Below are 20,203 nucleotides of genomic sequence, written 5' to 3' on the forward strand. Positions count from 1 at the left end.
CAGCTTCTTCACCGGCCGCTTTGGGATCGAGGCAATACCGTCGATAGGCCGCAATTTTCTTACTTCGCTGGCGACAAGTAAAACCCCTTGCGGGGTGAGGCGCTGGTTATCGCGCGCCGCGGGGCCTACTGGAGGTTCTTCCCCGTATAGCGCCTCGCGAAAGTCTGGCAATACAGTCGATGATCCCCGTATCTCGGGCTCACATACGTAATGATACCAAGGAAAACATAACTGGGATGAAAAAAGGACAAAGGAGGACACAGTGGTATATATTTGCCTGAGTGTTTGCACGAACCGTGAAACATCATGGGAAATGATTAACGGAGGTACCTTGTCAACCGATAGCCCTTAACTCTGTTACGTGCACGCGGCCACCCTCATGTGTTTGAGATTGTCTGCATCACAGTAAATGTTCCAAATAGTCATGTTTTTAAGCCTGTGCCAACGCATTACGACATCTGTTCATCGTAGGTTCACTTTACCACGATGCCGTATAACGCTCAAAACCAAACCATAACAAATTTTAACAAACGTTAATCAAATTTATATATCTGGCTGTCGTTTTCATTTTTTTGAGAGTCAATTCTGAGCTACTTGGGCCCTCGGTAAAACCTGTAAATTCTGGCTCTTCCTTCTATTCACTTAAAAATGAATACTGAATCGCAACCAGAATTAGGTAATGGAAATTAGCAGTCAAAGCGTGTTCAAAGTAAAGCCCGAAAAAGCCCAACATTGTTAAAAATGGACGACCCAAATTCAGTGTTACACACGGGTGGCTAGGAAGCCACGAAAAGACGGGAGTGAAATATAGGTCACTTCACAAAAGGGGAGAGTCGTGAACAAGAGAACAGCAGCTTCCTGGCATTTGGAACCAACAGACTAATTAGCCTGACTCACTTATAATATTTACCCCGTCACTCCGGTGGCCAACATAGCTTCATCAAATTTTCTGCTCGCCGCAAGCCATCAACTTCCAATAGCGACGACCCGATTTCATACACATCTCCAAGAGCATTTTGTGTGACACTTGCCAAGGCTGCAATATGAGCCTTATGATAACCCGGCATTAAAACACCCAAGCGACAGCATCCAGACCTCAGCCCTCAAAAAAAAAAACCGAGACAATTCTACTGACAATCTTTGGCAATATAGCGATAAAATTGACGTTCCTTTCAAAGATATGAGAGGATGTTACAAGGACGGACACTCTTTTCAGGCAAATAGAAATAGAATGATGCTCACACAAGTCGACCTTGGGCACAAAACGGACCTTGGAATGCACTCCTTTAATGCAACACATATATAAATTCATTGCACAGAGGATGGTGTGCTTTAAACAGGACACTTTTGCTCTACATTTCGCATCAATTGTTGACAGTGGCAGAACACATTTACGGAAGTAACTCCTTTCTCCCAAGAATTATGTGCTTTCCATGTTTGTTGCTGAATGCGCCACACATTTGTGCCGATGAAAGTGTCTGGACTCAGCGAGCGCTTCGATTTTGGAAAAAAAAGGCGAATGTCGAGAGCGCAATTTCTCACCTATTCCTCAATGACCTCGAGTCATCCGTGATTGAAAAGACAGTTTCAACTTTTAGTTCGCGTGAGTCTTAATCTGACAAAGTTCGGCTATGCAGAATTGCGGTTTGCTCGTCCAAAATTGAGCAATGGCATTTATTTAAACTTCTCGTGTACAGTGTGATCAAATTCTACACGTAGGCCCGAAATAGCATTTTAGTGCACTGCAACTACACTGAACTTTCCTGAGAAATTCTTGTGTTTTTTTTAGTAGACTAGGTCTCAACAGCATTTATGCTTATGAACAGTGAAAAATCTTAAAGATGGAATGACAAAGAAGCAAAGTAATTTATTGAAATTGTCTTGTATTATTACAACACTTAACGAACGCATTTTTGAGAGAAAAAAGAAAAAAAAAAGATTCAGCCTCTAAGTACTACACTGCAAAGTAGTGTGGCTACCGAGACAACGTTTAAACCTCCGAACCCTTTGCGCTAGACAAACTTCAAGGACGCATGGAGTGGAGAAGGAAGCCTCAAAAATTGAAAACCGTGTAAAATATTCTTCTGTTCACTCTCGTTTTGATTCAGTGGTGGTTGGGCACGAAATTGCTTTTTTGATGCGTCTGCAGTAACACATTTTTTTCGACAGCCCGATAGTACACTATAAACCTCAAAATCAAATCACAGATCACTGGTACATGGGGTGAATACCTTGATCTACGTGTTTGGCAATAAGACAAGTTCTTAAAATCCTTTCATTCTCTGTACAATGCTACTGGAATGGTACACTAATTTGGCACAGTAATTTCAGAGAGTTTGTTTCAAAACGCGTTGCTGGTCGAAGCAAAATGTCTGGCACATTACGTAGCCGAATTGAGCTCATTTCAAAACAAAATTACAAATAGGAGAAATAGGTTATTACTTTGGCTGTAGCATCCTCTGTGATTTCTCAGTAATTTTCTTTAAAGACAATTTCCTGTGCCCTTTCATAACCCGTCCACGTTGTTGCTTGCAAACCTGTATGGAAACGAACCGCGGAGGCAGCTCTTCAACAATCTACTTCCACATGACAATTATTTTCCTTCAAAACCTTCGTCTGTCAAAAAACCTGTAATACCAGCGCACAGGTGCAGAAAACCCGTCAGCCGAAACTTTGTCGATCCTTCATTATTAAATGCACTGTAACTCCCAGCACTTTGTGATTATCGTTTTCGAATGAATTTTCTTCACAGCCAGAATGAAACTTTAATACTTTCACCCGCAAGTAAAAGTGCATTCTGGCCAAAGTTTCGAGTCGAAGAAATGATACCATAAAAATGCCACAACGTGTGTAATTTAACCCATTTGGAAACCACAATTTATGCTTAACAGTGATTTTTCTTTTGCATCGCCCAAATGAGAACCACGTGCTTCTTTCCAATCATCATTCACAACCCATGACATGAATGGAAGTTAAAACATTCTTGTAAAACAGCAACACATTGACATAACACCCCAAAATGGTACTGGCGCAGTCAGCGTCAATCAGAGACAGTGATCGGCTCCTTTGGGGTCCTTAGCGTCCAATTTCTTGAGTGGGAGGGGTGTGCCCCTGGGCGTGTCTCTTGAACTAACGCCATTGCGGACTTGGTGAAACTGAGTCGCGCTGGTGTAGCCTCCCGTGAATTCGTCCATACGGTTGTCCGGTTCGCATCTCTTGATTGTAACGACGCCTCGTAGGATGACCTTGAATATGAGTCGGTAGAAAGTGCGCCTGAATTCGCGGTTACTGAAGGTGTAGACTATGGGGTTCATGGCAGAGTTGGAATGAGAGAGAATAATTGCTATGAGGAGGATGGTGTACTCTACTTTTGTATAAAGACTAATAGTATTGATGATGTGAAGCGGTAACCAAGAGACGGCAAACAGGATGATAACGATGGCGAGTAGCTTGGCTGCCCGTCCCTCTTTCACGGCCAGTGCTGAAAGTTGGCGATTCATCTCATCGTTACTCGCCACCATGGTCCGTGAAATGGCGGCCAACTGTTTCCTCACCACGCGGAAAATCCGGACGTAGACGAAAAGCATGATCAACAGAGGCGGCAGCACGCAGCCCAGAAAGTTGAAATACACCATGTACCTAATGTCGATGACCTCGGTGAAGACGCACTTGTAGTCCTCCCGCTCCGGCTGGCCGAGGTTCCAGCCGAACACCGGTATCATGCCGATGACGAACGCCAGCAGCCAGGTGAAGAGAATGACCACCGTGGCCCGTCGGGCAGTGGCCACGCGCTTGTACCTCAGCGGGGACACCACGGCAAAGTACCGGTCCAGAGCGATGGCGAGGAGGCTTAGGATGGAGCTCTGCGTCAGCGTCACCACAAAGGAATTCATGAAGAGGCACAGGTGGAAACTGTTGCGGGGTTCACCTGCGTTGGTCAACAGCGCAAAGGGAATCGCTAACAGGCCCACCAGAAGGTCTGCAATCGCGAGGGACACAATGAAGTAGTTGGTAACGTTCCGAAGACGCCTGTTATAGTACACAGCCCAGCACACCAGTGCATTGCCCAGCGCTGCAGCCACAGCAATGGGGATCTCTGCAGCCAAGCCGGCGGTGACATAAACCTGGTTGCCCATGGTGGGATATCCACCAGCGATTGGACACAAAACTGCCGACCCTTAACAAGGCTGACAAGAAGTGTGCAGGAATTTTCAGTTATTAACAAAGACGAGGTCCAACGATCAAAAGAGCCTTATCTTGAATTCGCAAAGATGTCCTCATATCAGATGTAAAATAGTTCCCTGAAAACGTGGTAACAGAAACCTTGCTTAAGCCGTCCTGTAGCCGCATCTGACTTCTGAAGACGCATTCGAATTCATTCGCCACAAATCAAACGGAGCTTACACTAATCCAACGTGCAAGAAACGGTCATCCCTTTCCTCAATGAGATAAACCGGCCTTGCGGGCATCTGCATTTTAAAACCGCATCGGTAAAATGTCAAATTCAATCCTCTGCAACATCAAGCGTTACGACCATGCAAATGCATCTGCGGATATGTGTCACGTTTCTGCTGATTCCGCCGATCCGTTGCTCTTTGAGACGAGGCGCGAAACGCGCCGCCAGGCTTGCCTGCAAAAAAAAAAACCACAAAAAACGAAAAAAAAACAGCCGGCACACGTACGTATACTGCGAGTGAAAACGCAAACACCCCCTGTTTACTTGCTCTCTATTGAGTAATAAATTTCACACAGTCAGTCTTGCCTCTTCCACCATTGACGATCAGAAGTACCCATTCCCTTGCACACAACTGGCTCCGCAAACGAGAGATGAACTTTGTATCCTAGCACCGTGTGACGCCTGACCTCAGGGTGAGGGCCACGCCCTCAATATCGATCCAACCGCCATTAGAGGTAATTCCCGGGGTGCTATTTTCATTTGTCATCCGTGCGCACGTTGACTTAATAACTTCCTTTACAGGGACACGGTGTCCCTGGGAACAAAAGACATCAACAAATTCAATTCCCTTGAGCAGTGCTATTACGAGGGAAATTACTAAGTCCCATCCATCCATCCAATAAAAGTACTCCCACCGCCACTGAAATCCGCCTATACTAGAAGATCATATCTGAAGAACTATCCTTCTGCAAATACACAATCCTTGAGCTGAACTCGAATATTGTACGGGCGGTCATACAGGTGGTTTTGCGAATCCTGGCGATTTTCGGCCATTTTGCTCATCATCGAAAAACAAGCGGCGAAATGTGATTCCTGTCTTGTCTGAAATCCTCCAAGAAAAAGAAAGAAAGTTCAAGCCGATTAGGACAGAAAGATGTCCGGCATCCCTCGCGAAAGAACCCCAGCAGCGTTGGAAGTTTCCTTCAGCTAGTGTCATCAGCACTGTCCCTCTCGAAACCGAAGAACCACGTCTTGGTTATCCTGTAAAGCGGAAGGTGAACAAGTTTACTCACACAAATCTTGAAATAGCCACGAATAAAACCGCCCACGTCTGAAATTAATCGGTACGCACAGTAAAAGGCAGCATTTGTTTCTTGCCACAAATTGCACTTTACTTAAGGCTGTTTTCCTTCTCTGCATTATGTGTTTCAGGATGCTGGCCGTAAGATGCATGTTCGGATGAGATACCTAAAACGCCTGCCGTTGTCCTCCAATTTTATTGCCTCTTCCTGAACTTATGTAATGCACAGAGTTCCTATTATTAACTGAGAAACTTAATGGATCAACATTTCAAGATTTCACATCATGAAAACAACCACGCTGTGGATCTAGTAGGAGTCGTTCATCATTCAGTTTATGTTGTCAACAATATCATGCCTCCACCTCTTGCGCCATTTCATCAGCAAGGGATTTGGCTGTAAGAGGTGAGACCTATTCTTGTCCGAATGAGATTTCGAGAAGAATAGTCTGACGCGGCAGCGGATCCCCCACTTCATTTTGTCAGACTTATCAGACGCCAACGAAGCTATTTATTATTTTTTTTAAAGGCCAATAAAGGAGACTCAGCGTGTCGACTGTCATTTTCGTTTTGTTCGACAGATTAGTCGCCAGTTTGGCCCAAATCAATCATTGCTGAGGAACAAATTACTGGACTGGAAATTAATTTTGATTAGATGGATGGATCGCGTACATGTTGAGTTGGGGGGGAGGGTGCGAAGAATCAAACCGTCATGCGTAACGGCGACGATTGGCGAATGTTTCCCACCTAGCGGTAATATTCTTATGCACGTTTTTCTGTATTCTGGTCAAATTCTCGACAATGTTGGAACAAGGGCAGATCCAGAACTAATTTTTCAGAGGTAGGACACACTGGTTTGTTGTTGTTGTTTTTTTTTTTTTTGAGTGGAGGGATTTGGAAGTTTTCTCACGTATCTCTCCAGTCCTTTTTGAGGGGTGAGGCTACATTTGGGGGCTTTTTAGAAGCTTTTGGAAGGAGGAGCAATGAGAAAGGCCACAATGTTGGCCTCTCTGTTTGTATCAGATTTTTGGCTTCATTTTTCGCCGTGCAGATATGCATGGCACCCCCAGCCACCCAATGCTCTTTCATACAGGAAATCCACCAAAAACTGTTATCGGTCCATAACACAGTGTTTAACATGCAACCGTGTACTGTTTCGGGGGTGGGGGGGTCCACGGTATCATTGGTCAATGTTCGGTCACTTGATTCAATCATGAACGAAGAATACTGTAGATTATGATTAAAAAGTCGAGGTGAGGCGTGGTTTCGGAAAGCACCTCTGTTAATCTTTTTGATTCAGTTGAGACATCAAAGTGCATGTACAGACACACCAAACAAACCACAGTCGCAGACACGTCGCAGCCTGCTATAAATTATATAGTTCTTTACACATCACTGGTTTCCAACAGGTTTGGCCCAGTAGGGGATTAGGCATAATTATAGAATCCTGCAGATAATATATGTATATTGCTACACATATACGTTCATATCCAAAGGGACTATGCACACCTCGATATCTTCGCTTCTATCAAAACTATACACCCTGCATATAAACCATGAAACAAAACTGGGGGTTTTCTAAAACACGAACAATAGCACTGAGCATGAATTCAATCTCCGCAAAAAAATTATTTCCTGGTTGGTCTTCAGAAAAAGGAAATGTCCTTGAAGTGCCCATGGAATTAAAGAGCCAAACGGTTGGAATAACATAGACCGTTCTACTTTCCCTTTCAGCAATAACACCACCGTTTGTCTTAAGGGAATACTCACAAATAGTAATTCCATGTTTAAAGCACATCTTCCTTCCGCTTCTCTGGCTTAATGGTTCCCTGGATGGGGTACAGAGAGTAGTTTTACGGCGGGCGCTCTGTGTTCTCTATAAGTGCCCTCCCAAAAAATCAATGAGGTCGGGACACTTTTTAGAAGACACGGTGACTCCGGAACCGATCTGCCTTGGTCGGTGCTAAAAACAAAATTCCATCTGTTACGAATGTGTCCCATGTATATCCTTCTGTGGGTCAGGGTGATACTCTCTGCTGTCTGTAGATCACCAGGCAAATTGGCTAAGCATCTGGCTCAGCGCGCTTCAAATGTCGCCGGTGAGCCGTTTGATGAAAGGTGTCGAGATCCACTGTGTTCGGGTAAAAAAAAGAGTGCTCCTGGACCCCTCAAGCAGTTCAAAAGCCAACGTGAGCTCGAGCACCGCTCCAGGTCCCAGGAATGAAAAACGGAGCCTGGGACTTCATCAATTAAACTGCACTTTGTACCATGGCGTCAGCGATAAACACTGCTGGTGGAGTTAGGGATAACGTAGAAAACTCCAGTGAGCTTCACCAAATTTCTGATAGTGAGGCAACGTTGGGCCGACCACCAAGAGTCCGTATGAATTGTTCCACAATGTACGGTTGCATTTATGGGCGAGTTGCAGGTTTTCACACGCTCGCTTTAGCAGTGAATTCGCCCGCAACGGGACAGGCTTTCCTAGTACCGGTCGATTTACGCGCAGAAAACTACACCGTCGTCTTTCGTATGAGAGCAGCTGTTGTACATAAGTTGATAATAGGATTGTGTTTGTTCAGAGCGATTTCTCTCAATTATCAATCAGACACGCAATTGTTTAGCCGCTGGCAAAATAATCGTTCAACGTTGCACTATACAGTCCAATTCACGGCCAGAAGTGTGGTGTCGACGTTCTTCCAGTCTAAGGGTTTCTTGTATGTACAGAGACGCAAAGGCACTGGTACATTCCGAACCCGAAAACTAGTTGCAGGTCGTCTCCATGGCAAATGAAACTGTTCGACTGATGAATGAAAGTGACGACGGACGGGGCATAACAGCCCATTAGTTCTCACGCAAGGCACGTACCCACCACTTGAACCCTTCAGAAAGCTCCTTTGTTTTTGTAGGTGACCGTCCAGCTTCCGCGACAGGAGGAGCCCATCGGCCCGCAGGATGTACTCCAAGAGCTGTGGAGGGATTGACGATCCTCTATGGTTGAAATGAATGGGGGACAAGACCCAGATGAAACGAGGTTTCAACAGTCTAGTCGCACGGATCTGACGAATGACAAACCAACAAGGTTGTCGCTTGCATCTTTACGCGAGGATTGAGCGAGGACCTAGCCGTATGCCATGCCACTTTACACATGTATGTGCCACATCCACCGAACCACCCTGCTGAATGAAACCAGCTGGCGTAGCAATCCCACCAACGATCAGCCGCACGGGTAGGAAGTTAGCACGCACGGACTGTCACACACACCGCCTGGGGTTATTATGAAGGTGTGCCCTTGAACTTGAAGAGCGCATGACTAGTAGCCCCGCTGGGCAGCTTTGTTAACGGCCGCTTTTAGCTAGATTGGAGACTTGGACTACATGTACTGAATGCAAGTGACGAGAGACTTCCGTTGTAGACATTCACAGAAAGAACACTACTGCAGGAACCGATTTCATCAGCTCAGTGGGTCCACCGTAGCGTAGGCCTAAACAAAGTTGTTTTCATACGGTGTTCCATTCCTCCAACGACATGACTTCAGGTGCTCCAGATACACGTGGCCAGGACTGAGAAATGTTTCGGGCATTCGCCAGCTCCGCTTGCATTTCAATAAAAATGACACCGCATGCCAGCATGATGGCGCGACGTTTTTCCCTTGCGAAGTAATAATACCGTGCACGCGAGTCATCAGCCCCCGACAACCACCAGACCGTGTAAATGCAGTCTAACAGCGTGGAAATAGCGCCGCCACATGGGCCAAATAGGCTGCACAATAATTATAATCATCGCACGCACAACCACTGAATCGTGAATCTGTCGAAAGACATACACCCGTCTAGAATGTCAATCGTAAGGTAACGGCGTTGCGATTTTACGCCACCAGTTACTTATGCATGAAGGTCGACACGTGGCTCTTGTTTTTTTGGGGTGGAGTGCGCGTGCTATTTTCTTTCTGTGAAGCATTTTGATAAATGTGAAAATTGCGTCACAAGACACAGCTAATGCAAATGGAAGAATCAAGCAGTAGGACAAAATGGTTCCAATATCCACGGATATAATTAACAGCATAAGTTTACGTATACACACATTTTAGGTCAAATGGTTCAAGGTGCTCATTTCAAAAGACACTCAGCCACAAGACGTTCCCTTAGCGTGCAACTATCTTAATAACACCAGAGACAGCTCGAGCAACTCACTATTTCGATCGTCGTTGTCATCCCAGAGCTAAACAAGTTAAAACCAAAACACACACCCTAGTCAACCTGAGTCGCGAGCCCGGACAACCGTCCGCACTCTCGTCTGACATGCATATTCTCTGACTTATAGAGAGGGAACTCGGCCCTTTCTGAGCACAAACCAATGCAAAGTCAAACATACGGCAGAAGGAAAGTGGCAGAAGATTCCTGACTGTTTATTCAGCCTCTTGAGATGTTCTTCAACCAGAAACCGCTCCTCTCAATCAATGCTGGCTTTACCTGTTTTGGGTAACTGCAAAATCGGTTTCGAGGTCCAAGTTTGGATGCCGCGCGTGAACGGTGCCTGCATTATAATGCGCAACAGGGAGCGCATTTCAATAGACGTTTGCCACCACTCAACGGCCTTCACCATTGGGTACCCTCATGGCAACAGCTTTTGCCACCAAGCAACAGCCTGCCTTGTCTGATACCATCGTCTGACACCTTCGTGTAAAGCCGATAAACGTGCCTAGAAACCGTGCGAATTGTCACCAAACTTTGAATTATAATTCATTTACCACCTCTCGCTAACTGAATTGAAGGCGCACAGACTCGGCACTACCTGAGGACAGTTTTGTTGACCCGGACCCGAATCGGACTCGACTAACAATTTTTGTTACTTTAATCTTGACTGGGAAAAATGACACTCGAGTGACATGACTTGACAGGAGAAGACATGACTTCCGTCTTGACTTAAACAAATTTAACTTATTGGCATAAACAATTTTTTTTTACAAAATACAAAAAAACTTTATCTGGGACTTTCTGTGTAAAAACCAAAAACCGTCAGTTTTAATTTTACCCGTGTTAAATAATTAGACACACAAGCATATTATGATGGAAATATAAGTATAGGTATCACACCTATTTGGCAAAATACCATTATGATAGATCACATCATCGACAAAACATGTCAGAAAAGGTATAAAAATGTATGGACCATGCAAATTACGACGTGTTAAATGACTTCACGAGCAGGACAATGACTTGGCTACAATAATTTACAGGAAGCTTGTGGGGAAATCGTTGGTGGGTGACTTCCCCCAACCTATCTTTTTAGACATCTCTATACACAAAACCAAGGGCACGATCTCCACCATGCTGTCTGGCTTGTCGGAAAAAGTTTCCGCCTCAGTTCGAATGAATTGTTCGACAGTCGATACTATCAATTTGTCCCAGAGTCTACTCTCATCATCGGACGGATTTTGCCCTCAGTTGACGAGAGAATTGGACACAATAGTCTTGGATATCTGACCTATACCTGAAGATCAAAGATTTGACGTGGAGCTCGTCATTTGAGCGCAAAAACTCACGCTACGTTTTACGGTCCGCCTTTGAGGACCGAGTTACATAAATGTTTTTCTTTGTCCCTGAACAGTGTTATTTACAGTACCCGAGGTCTTGTATTTCACAGCCCTAATACAAATTCGGATGAAAATGTAGCGGCAACAGACAAGAGATCGCCCCTCGGGTCGGCACGGGGCTGTTTCTTCGAGGAAATATTCGGTAAAGGGGTAATATCGGGTTGCGGAGTTCAATCCACCGCGTCACCGCGGACCCCGTTTCTATGCCATGTTGAGTGTTTGTGGGAAGGGGGAAATTCGAGCCAGCTTCCCCCTCAAAGTGTGCATCTCACGCGCGCTGCGGGCCCCGAAGAAGGCTGTCTTACCATGCGCAATTTCATACCGTATGCTGTTTCTACAGAAGGCAAGATGGGGATAGCGTCCGCGGAGCTTTCAAGTGCTAAAAATGTTGTCACAAGAGCACTCTTGAATTAGGTCCGGATTTCCGCATATTGTTTGCGCAAAAAAGAACAGGTGAGTCATGATTACCACAGGGGAAGAAAAGTAGCTTCAATTTCGCCTCTAACGAATTCCAATAATGACAAGGGTTGTTACAAAAACACTTCTTCCATCAGAAGAGCCGCCAAATGAATATAAATGAGAGAATCGCTGAATGAGATATTAGGCTTGCTTCGGCACAACAAAGGGGAAGTACATGTATACATAATCCTGGATTTACAGATCGGAACTGAGGGCGCATGATATCCATTGAATAAGCTATTTTTTTAATATTCGACCTTCAATTCAATTAGATATTAATTGGATAATCTCGGCAGTCAGGGCACCACTCTGCCATCTCTTCCATCTCTTAATTTTTAATTCCCAGGACATGCAAAACTGCGCTGCCAAATATCTCCATAATCAACGTGGGCATGCCTTTTTTCTGTGAAAAGTTATAAATCGGCTAAAGAAGGGGAACGTGTCAAGACCAAAATGAGGTTCCCAGGAAAACTGCATCCACAAGACGTTTTCAGACTAGATGAACGACCGACGAAATTACCTTGCGCGTGTAGATATTATAGTGTGGTCAATCGAATGATAGTGACACATTAAATGCAATTGATTACCCCGCTGAAGTGGTGTTACGCTTTCCGTTATCTCAGTTGTTCTGCGACGTATGGCGCAGGTTTATTTTCAGATTCTGTTGAGTTGACATCACGCAATTGTCAGCAAAGGTCATATAAAATTTTAGAATCTTTCGTAAAAGTAGAATATTGCTTTAAATTTGTTACCTTATAAATTATAAAACTGTGTAAAATGTTTTGATCTGTTTTTATTTCGGCTTTTACCGACAGACTATCATTAAATTTCAAATCATAAATGTTCATCTGCGTATGAGACTGGGGCATTGCACTGTTGTTCATGAATTTTAGATTTTCGGAAGTTATGGGTCAATTTTTGGAAGGATATTTCTCTTTTAGATTAGGTAACTTTTCAGTTTCTATAAACTGATATATTAGCCAATTATTTCAAAGCCCTTTTTCCAAGTTGGATTGTTTAAGAAGAAACTGAACGAAAAAAATATTACAAATTCTAAAATCTTTGCACGTTATTTGTCCTATCCAAAGGTTCCGGAAGTGCGCAATCAGGGGTCAACTTGCAGGTCTATTTACCGCCAAAGAGTATTGCAGGTATACGGCATACCACATGCAGAGCAAGCTATGAAAACAGAGCCAGCGTACTGTGTACGTACGTACGTATGTCAGTCCACCGCTCTTGTTCACATGCGTGCAAGCCCTGTAGTCCAGGAAAGATAATGGTATTTTGGTGGGTAACCTGGAACTAATTGCTAGCAAAGGTGTTTCTTCACAGTACATTTCTTTGAGGTATGTAGAATGACCAGAAAAAGTCCGAGCAAATCCGAGTTGCAGAAATATATTTAATTTCCATAAATTTAAAATGGCCGCCATTTTGCAGTTTTTTTGGAGCATAAATTGAAATGTGTGTCTTTAACGGGATAATTGTTATATCTACGCCCAGGTTTGGGGATCTACGAACACTTAATAACATACAATTGATAAATTCAGAATTTTTTGTCATCCTTAATCTGCATGAGTTCAACATGGCCGCCATTTTGAAAAATAAGTGTGGAATTTCCATGCTTTTTAACACTACCAGTAGGTTCTGTCCCCTAAATACAAATATATTGTAATAATATCATACATTTACATTCTATAGATAACAGAATACAGACAAGAAAATGGACAAAAAATAGCTAATCCCCTCCCCAATCCCACTTAATGTGATATTATTTCAACAAGAGTGAATTGCAGGTGAGAATTTGTGACTGGCTATGAACTAAATACGCACTTGATTTTTTTGAAATTTTTACAATGGACCAATTTCAACGTCCAATAAGCATGGTCGCTTATACCTACATGCATTTATTGGGAAATAAATTAAATTGAGAGAAGCTGATTAAGCTTAGTTGCAAAAATCCACAGTAGTCTTGGTCAAACTAATGCAAAAAAATTTAACTAAGAAAGTCCGAATGTCACATTTTGTGTATTTGTGTTCTTCCTTTCATATCGCAGACAAGATCACTGATATCAGTGAGCAGATATTAGCTCCACAGAGTCCCTGCTAATCCCACATTTTCTTTTTTCCTACTGGTTAATTGCAGGCGAGGATTCTTAATTGGTAACATGTTCAACACTATCTGGCGGTATACTGTACATGTAAAGTGAAGTCACAGGATGTCACATCAATCAAAATTTGTGACTTTTAAGTAGGTAACAAGAATGGAGGAAAGCACATACTTTTTTCCCACACAAACTGCTGACAATACAATCTGAATTACACCGACACTTAACACGGTTGATATATTACAGTTTAAGTTGAAAACTCAGAAAGCATACTTCATCCAGTGTGCTTGTACCCGAATTTATTGAAGTGCATTATTTTATTATTTTATTTATGAATAAATGTATAGGCCTTTTGTGCATTTGGTGTTATGTTTGTTTGAAATAGCAATGTCATACTCGATTTTTATACTTAGATCACTTGCTCTTTGGATTTACAATGGAGAGCTGTGGTATATGTAAAAAGTCCATCAACAATGAATCGGAATCTATTATTCTGAGGTTGATCCAACACTCACGTTCCAGAGAATGGAAGCCATCATTAGAGAACGTTCAGATGATGATCAAAAGCGTCTCTTCACTTATGAGCTATGCAGTTTCCCACCTACCCTGTTTGAGTCATCAGGCCTTTCTTTGCCAGCCAACAAAGCGGCCCTCGCAGATGTTCTTTGGAAGGAGGTGGAGCATAAAGAGCCCCTCCCTCCTGGAAGTACCACAGTGCACTATATACTTGATGGTGGAGCCCTTTTGCACCGAATTCCTTGGATGCATGGAACCACATACATGTATACTACTATTTCTCAGAAGTATGTTGACTATGTGTTAAAGAGGTATGGTAACAACCATTGTGTTCGATGGATATTCAGACCAACCAACCATCAAAAAATGCCCCACAACTACGACGTTGTGGAGGAGCTCAAGGGCCTACCATACAGTTTGATGGAGATATGTTAATGAATGCAAGAAAAGAGGAGTTCCTCTCGAATGAGGTGAACAAAACACGCTTCATCAATCTCCTCAGTGAGAAGCTTGGGAAGGCGGGTTGTTCGACAATCCATGCAAGATTTAACGCAGATCTCATAAGAGTAAAAACTGCAGTGGAGTCTGCAAGGACAATAGAGACCATCCTTGTTGGTGATGAAACTGATCTCTTGGTGCTCTTTATCTACTACACTGAGATGAATGGTTGCAATATATTCATGGCACTTGAACCGAAGGCAACTTCCAAACAGAAGAGAGTTTGGGACATAAAACAGTTGAAAACCAAACTTGGGACATCAGTATGCCGTAATATGTTGTTCATACATGCCATCCTGGGGTGTGACACCACTTCAAGGGTATTTGGTCTGGGCAAAGGCCTTGCTCTGAAGAAACTGAAGAACGAACCATTCTTCTGTGAACATGCTGAGATGTTCAACGCACTAACGTCAGATGAGAAGGCCAACGTTGTTAAGCAGGAGAGAAAGTCTTAGTGTCACTGTACAAGGGATGTCAGACAGAATCCTTGGATCAGCTTCGATACAAACAATTTTGTTCCAAAGTGGCAGCTAGAATCATGGCTGTTTCGGCACAATTACTGCCACCAACATCATCATCAGCTCAGTGCCATAGTCTGCGGGTGTACTATTAGATTAAGGAGTGGAAAGAGCAGTCCATAGGTCTTTCACCCGAAGACTGGGGTTGGATTCTCTAGAATGGGAGATATGTTCCAAGGCTCAGCGACAGAAAACCTGCACCAACAGAGCTACTAGAGGTCATGAAATGTGGATGCAAGACAGACTGTTCAACACGAAAATGTAGCTGCAAACACTCCGGGATTGAATGTACAGGCGCATGTCTTGTATGCCATGGTACAACATGCAGCAATTCATCACAATCAGCTTTTGATCTTGAGGCAGAAGATTGAACTAAAGAAACCTCCATCGTCACCATCATCATCATATCAACGTTTGAACACATTTAAATGACAGCCGCTTTGGCTTTGTGCATATATCAGTTCTGAGGAAAATGCTTTTTAACATTTCCAGTAATACAAATGTAATCAGAAACACCGGAAATATGGATAAAGGTAACAAATTTCTTAACCAGTTAATCTGCTGTCTTATAATATTACAAAAAAAAATCAATTAAAATGGCCGCCATTAGGATTTATGCAAATCAGGCATGTTCCAAATGTCCAGCAAGAATTTTACTGCAATAATTGTATTCAGAGACCTTGAAAATATGGGCATAGACACCAAAATTAGTCTCCTGCAAGTCTCATATCTCAAGATATGGTCAAAACTCTGTCAAAATGGTGGCCATTTTGAATTTATGCAAATTAGCTCGGACTTTTTTCTGGTCATTTTGGGTACACAGCATAAATGCATTCTGAAGAGAAACCTTTGATAGCAATTAGTTCTAGGTTGAATGTTAATTTTCTTGGACTACTAGAGCTGCACAGCTCTACGGTGCACGTTCACTGTGTGTAAAACATTCATTCAGAAACACAACACAAGAGCCGTTTTCCAATACTCAACTTCGTCCCCGAAATCAATCCCCCCATGTGGGCCCGAAGCGTTTAAATCAAATTGGAATACAGTAACTTTTTGTTCTCTTGCATCTTATTTGATGTTTTGTGGCACTATTAGACTAATTAGTGCGCTTACAGCTTCAAAGTCAGGTAGTAAAAAAACAGTTGAAGCCTGAGACGGAGCCGAAGTTGAGTATTGGAAAACGTCCAAGGCACCCACGTATGGGTATGGGTGAACGTACACTGGGCTAATCAGCAGGTTATGACGATGACTCATGGGATTTTTGCGGGTGACAGTAAGACAAGCCCAACGCTTTGATCGCGGAAGCTAGGGTAAAGGCGTCTCAAAGCATTGTTGGCAGCACAGTATTGACCCGCCCATCGTTCAAATGTTATCCAATAAGAGCTCGAGGAAATCACGTCATGCATCCCGAAGATATTAGAACTTTCCAGCGGAGGGTACGAGCGAATTTGCAGGTCGCACGGTCCTGGACCAGGGGCTTGAATCGACGGGTGTGTCATCGCTAGGTAGTTAAACCAAAGGTTCATTCGCCAGAGCAGAATTTATTGACCCTGCTCTAGATTTCTGATGATTTGTGGAAACACTGAAATATTTGGGGGGCTGATTTTGTCCATCAAAACCCGGTCAGAACAAACTCCAAACCAAACAAACAACGGTCTTAATTTCCCGCGCAGCCAAATGCACATATCCGCGACGTGTCAGATTTCGTAAAGCAGCCAATCTCTACATTGGTCATCTCCTGGCTGTTAACCAATAGAATTTATTCGCAGAGAAGCCATCTTTATCGTATTCCCTAAATCTTATTCGGTATAATCTTTTAGCTGGGTGGTGCCAGACTACCACTCCTCAAAAAACATTTAGACAAAACTAATCATATATTTTAAATTATTCATCATCGGCGTAAATGAAATGAATTTGTAAAGAAGTTTATTTCACTACTTTCAGTTTTTGTTCTCACATGCCCAAAATAAAAAAAAATACTGACGATAAATGTACCGCGGTTGGGCTTATTTACAAATCGGCCATATTGAATTGAAAGTGATTTCAATTCAATATGGCCGATTTGTAAATAAGCCCAACCGCGGTACATTTATGGAAAGTTCATCAGTTCATGGGAGTGCATTGTCAACATTGAAGAGACTTATACATTACACAGACAGCTCTAGCTGTATTGTACCAAATAGTATTACACACTTCAAAAATCTACACATGTATTTTACGTGTACATTGGACCTTACGTGTCTCCACAAAACTTTGTTTATACCACTAACGCAGTCTTGTAAATGTCCGAAAACAAAGAAAGAAAAAACGTCGATTCAGTTACGGTATTTTGGAAATGAACTCGTAAAGCAAATTGACTGTAAAAACTGTTCCGGCATTTTAAAAGTATAACTGTAAAATATGACTAAAATCTATTTCCATATTGTTTACCTTCAAGCTAGCCAGTTTACATGGAGCACCATTCAGGGGCCCTGAAAAGTGCACTCCTTGAAAATAAATTCAAAAGGTAGCACTGCCAGACACCAGAGCAGACGGTGCGCATGGACTTTTAAAGACTCGGCTCTCGCTCATGTCGGCGTACCATCAAGTGCTCTCACCCTGAGAGACAGTTCTGCTTGAGGTGAGAGGCATTTTTGCCGTGTTTATACACTTAAAGGAACTACTCGTGAGTCTAAAAGTCCGCACCTGCTATACCCCACAAGTCATTTTATGTCTTCACTTTTTTAGATGTTTCAAAATTTTCAAAACAAGTCCACTGTGCATAATCACAAGGTACAAGATTTTTTCCAGTCGCCATGGAGATGGCAAGAGTCGTTTTAAGGTGAGGTCAAAGCCCGCTGAAAGACGTGTGAATATACATGTACACGTACACCCAAGACAAGCGGAGGTCGTTTTTTTTGTCCCCGCCAAACCATTCAAGTTGAAAATAAAACCTCTATTTCTGAGCACCTTATTCAAACCGGGTAATAAAAACCGTTCAGATTTGACAATCTCTGATTACCAGAGAAAGGATATTTCCTTTCGGAAAAGGATGAAAATTAAAACCCTGTCAGACGAAATGATACGAGCGTCCGAGGCAATAGTAGGTTGTAGTGCTCCATTCAGCAGGGCCGATGCATGTGCATGAGCCATCGTCTATGAAATCATTTCAGAAATATGTCGTATTTGCAGACAAGGACAGATCAAGGATAAAATTAATCGGGGAGGGGGCAAAGGTAGAGTATAATTTTTGTAGGCGGGGGGCAAAATTTTCGCGTGACTTTTTAAGAATCACCTTTCTGGGCGTTAGGCGAAATATTTTTTGGCTTTTTACATGCTTTGGGAGGAAAGAGAAATGAAATAAAAGAAAAAAAAATCACTTTTCTCTAGTTGTTATTTGTAAATTTCTTTGGCCATTTTTTTTTGGGGGGGGGGGAAGAATGTCCCCCCCCGACGACAAAACTGAAACATCCAGTGGATGCCAAAGCATGTTGTACTGACATACTGTCAAAGGTGAGAGGTTGTCAACAAATTTGTCAGATTTTTGGGTATGGTGACTAGATCGATTGATGTATAGTCAAAACAGTTTTTTTTATTCGTGGGTCACTCGAAGACTTCAGAATGAGAAAAGAGAACCGTCATAGGCAGCCAAGCACAACCCTTGTATTTGATTCAAAGTTTTATCAAATGCAGTTGTGTTTTTTCCCCAGCTGTCTTGAGATTCAATCATGCCAGTGGAGGAGACAATTTGTTTTCTCCTTCTTTCGCTAGTTTTATTACTGTGAACCATAGAATAGCGATCAAAAGCCACCCCCAATCCAGCACGCCGCAGGTCCGAGTTGCAAGCAAGTTTGTTCTGTAAACTATCGCGTCTTCCCTGCCATCAATCGTTGTCGCTTTGCTTCGATTTGGAGGATGTAGACAGGGAAAGAGAGCGGGAGGAGAAATCCCTGCTGAATTTTTTATTTATTTTTTTAAATTTTTTTTGGGGCCAAAGAGACATCAGACAAAATGTAATTGAATGCCGGGTCTGTGGGGGCCCAAACAACCCCGAGTTTCTCCCTCCCAATGCGGGTGTTCCTGGTCTGGGCACGACGTGAGACGTATCTCCGGCGCGGCGCTGTACTTTGAGGAGTTTACTTTGTCCTATGTTCCGTAGCACAACATTTAGGGGTGAACACCGGACAGCGCGTTACGTTAAGTTGGTCGATGACTCCATAATGTATTGAAATAGTGGGACTCTCAAATGAAAATGATATCTAAATCATCGCTTTGTTCACGGTGAACCGGTGAATTATAGACGAAACTTCGAAATAGACTCCTACAGTGAGCCGGGTGAAGTGTTTTCTTTCGTTTCTCGAGCTAGGCATCCATCCAGGGTAGAAACTGATGTAGTGGAGACTATGTCAACAACCCGTACCGCGGCTGGATGTATTCGCCTATGGCAGGAACATACCAACACGACAGTATCGTCAACATGACACTGCTTTGAGTATCGGATTATCTATAGTTCTTCGTGGATTTCCTTGCGTATAATCGACCGCAGCAAACACTCGCATACGAAAGAAAAACAAATCATGACTGGGGTACCAACCGTACCGTGTACCAACTGTGGCCATGCCAGGTGTACGCTGTCTACGTGCACAGTCTCGATCTTATCTTGGTATGAAACTTTTAACACGAAGTGCTGTACCTCCACCCGTCTTTTTAGTGTTCTGATAATGCATTTTGCCCCTTGAAACGAAACTCGCACAAAATCACATAAATAATTAATACATTTTCTCCTGGCAAGTCGAGAAACGTTGAATTAAACAAAAGCAGGGGTGGGGTATATACAACATTGTCGTTTCTCTTTTTTAGTACTGGGTAACGCTAATAACCCCAACGCCAGAGTACCGGTAGCCTATAGGAAGAGAAATATTGCTTGAAGCTCTTGGTGTGCCAGCAAGACACAAAATTCAAAATTTCAAGATGTATTTTGCGTTAGGGAGATGTTAATTTCCCTTACCCAACGTATATTAATAAACACTGTATGATCAGCGCTTGTCCGAGAGCGTGCGA

The 20,203-nt window shown here is 43.1% G+C and overlaps 1 protein-coding gene and 1 long non-coding RNA gene across 7 annotated transcripts in view; one reads left to right on the forward strand and one right to left on the reverse strand.

The window, feature by feature from the left end:
• The window catches only part of LOC110976613 (adenosine receptor A1-like), a 41,527-nt gene that overhangs the window by 14,528 nt on the left and 6,796 nt on the right, over positions 1-20,203 (reverse strand). For 2 of the 6 annotated variants that reach the window (XM_022230053.2, XM_087141012.1), the window contains exon 3: positions 1,248-5,437. The exons of 2 other annotated variants lie outside the window; for them this stretch is intronic. In XM_022230053.2, the coding sequence (XP_022085745.1) occupies positions 3,045-4,136 (1,092 nt within the window). In that variant the 5' untranslated portion in view covers positions 4,137-5,437 and the 3' untranslated portion in view covers positions 1,248-3,044. Of the gene's footprint in view, positions 1-1,247; positions 5,438-7,244; positions 10,602-17,219; positions 19,582-20,203 lie in introns of those variants that run through there. 2 more of the 6 variants (XM_022230051.2, XR_015426367.1) reach the window with 2 other exon arrangements.
• On the forward strand, positions 12,074-16,016 carry LOC147798253 (uncharacterized). Its single transcript, XR_015426370.1, has 3 exons — positions 12,074-12,731; positions 13,670-13,774; positions 14,045-16,016. It is a non-coding gene; the product is annotated as an uncharacterized LOC147798253 (long non-coding RNA).

This window comes from Acanthaster planci, linkage group LG09 (assembly GCF_054643075.1).
Source record: "Acanthaster planci isolate LZ-2023a linkage group LG09, COTS_SCS, whole genome shotgun sequence".
In the NCBI taxonomy this organism is placed as follows: domain Eukaryota; kingdom Metazoa; phylum Echinodermata; class Asteroidea; order Valvatida; family Acanthasteridae; genus Acanthaster; species Acanthaster planci.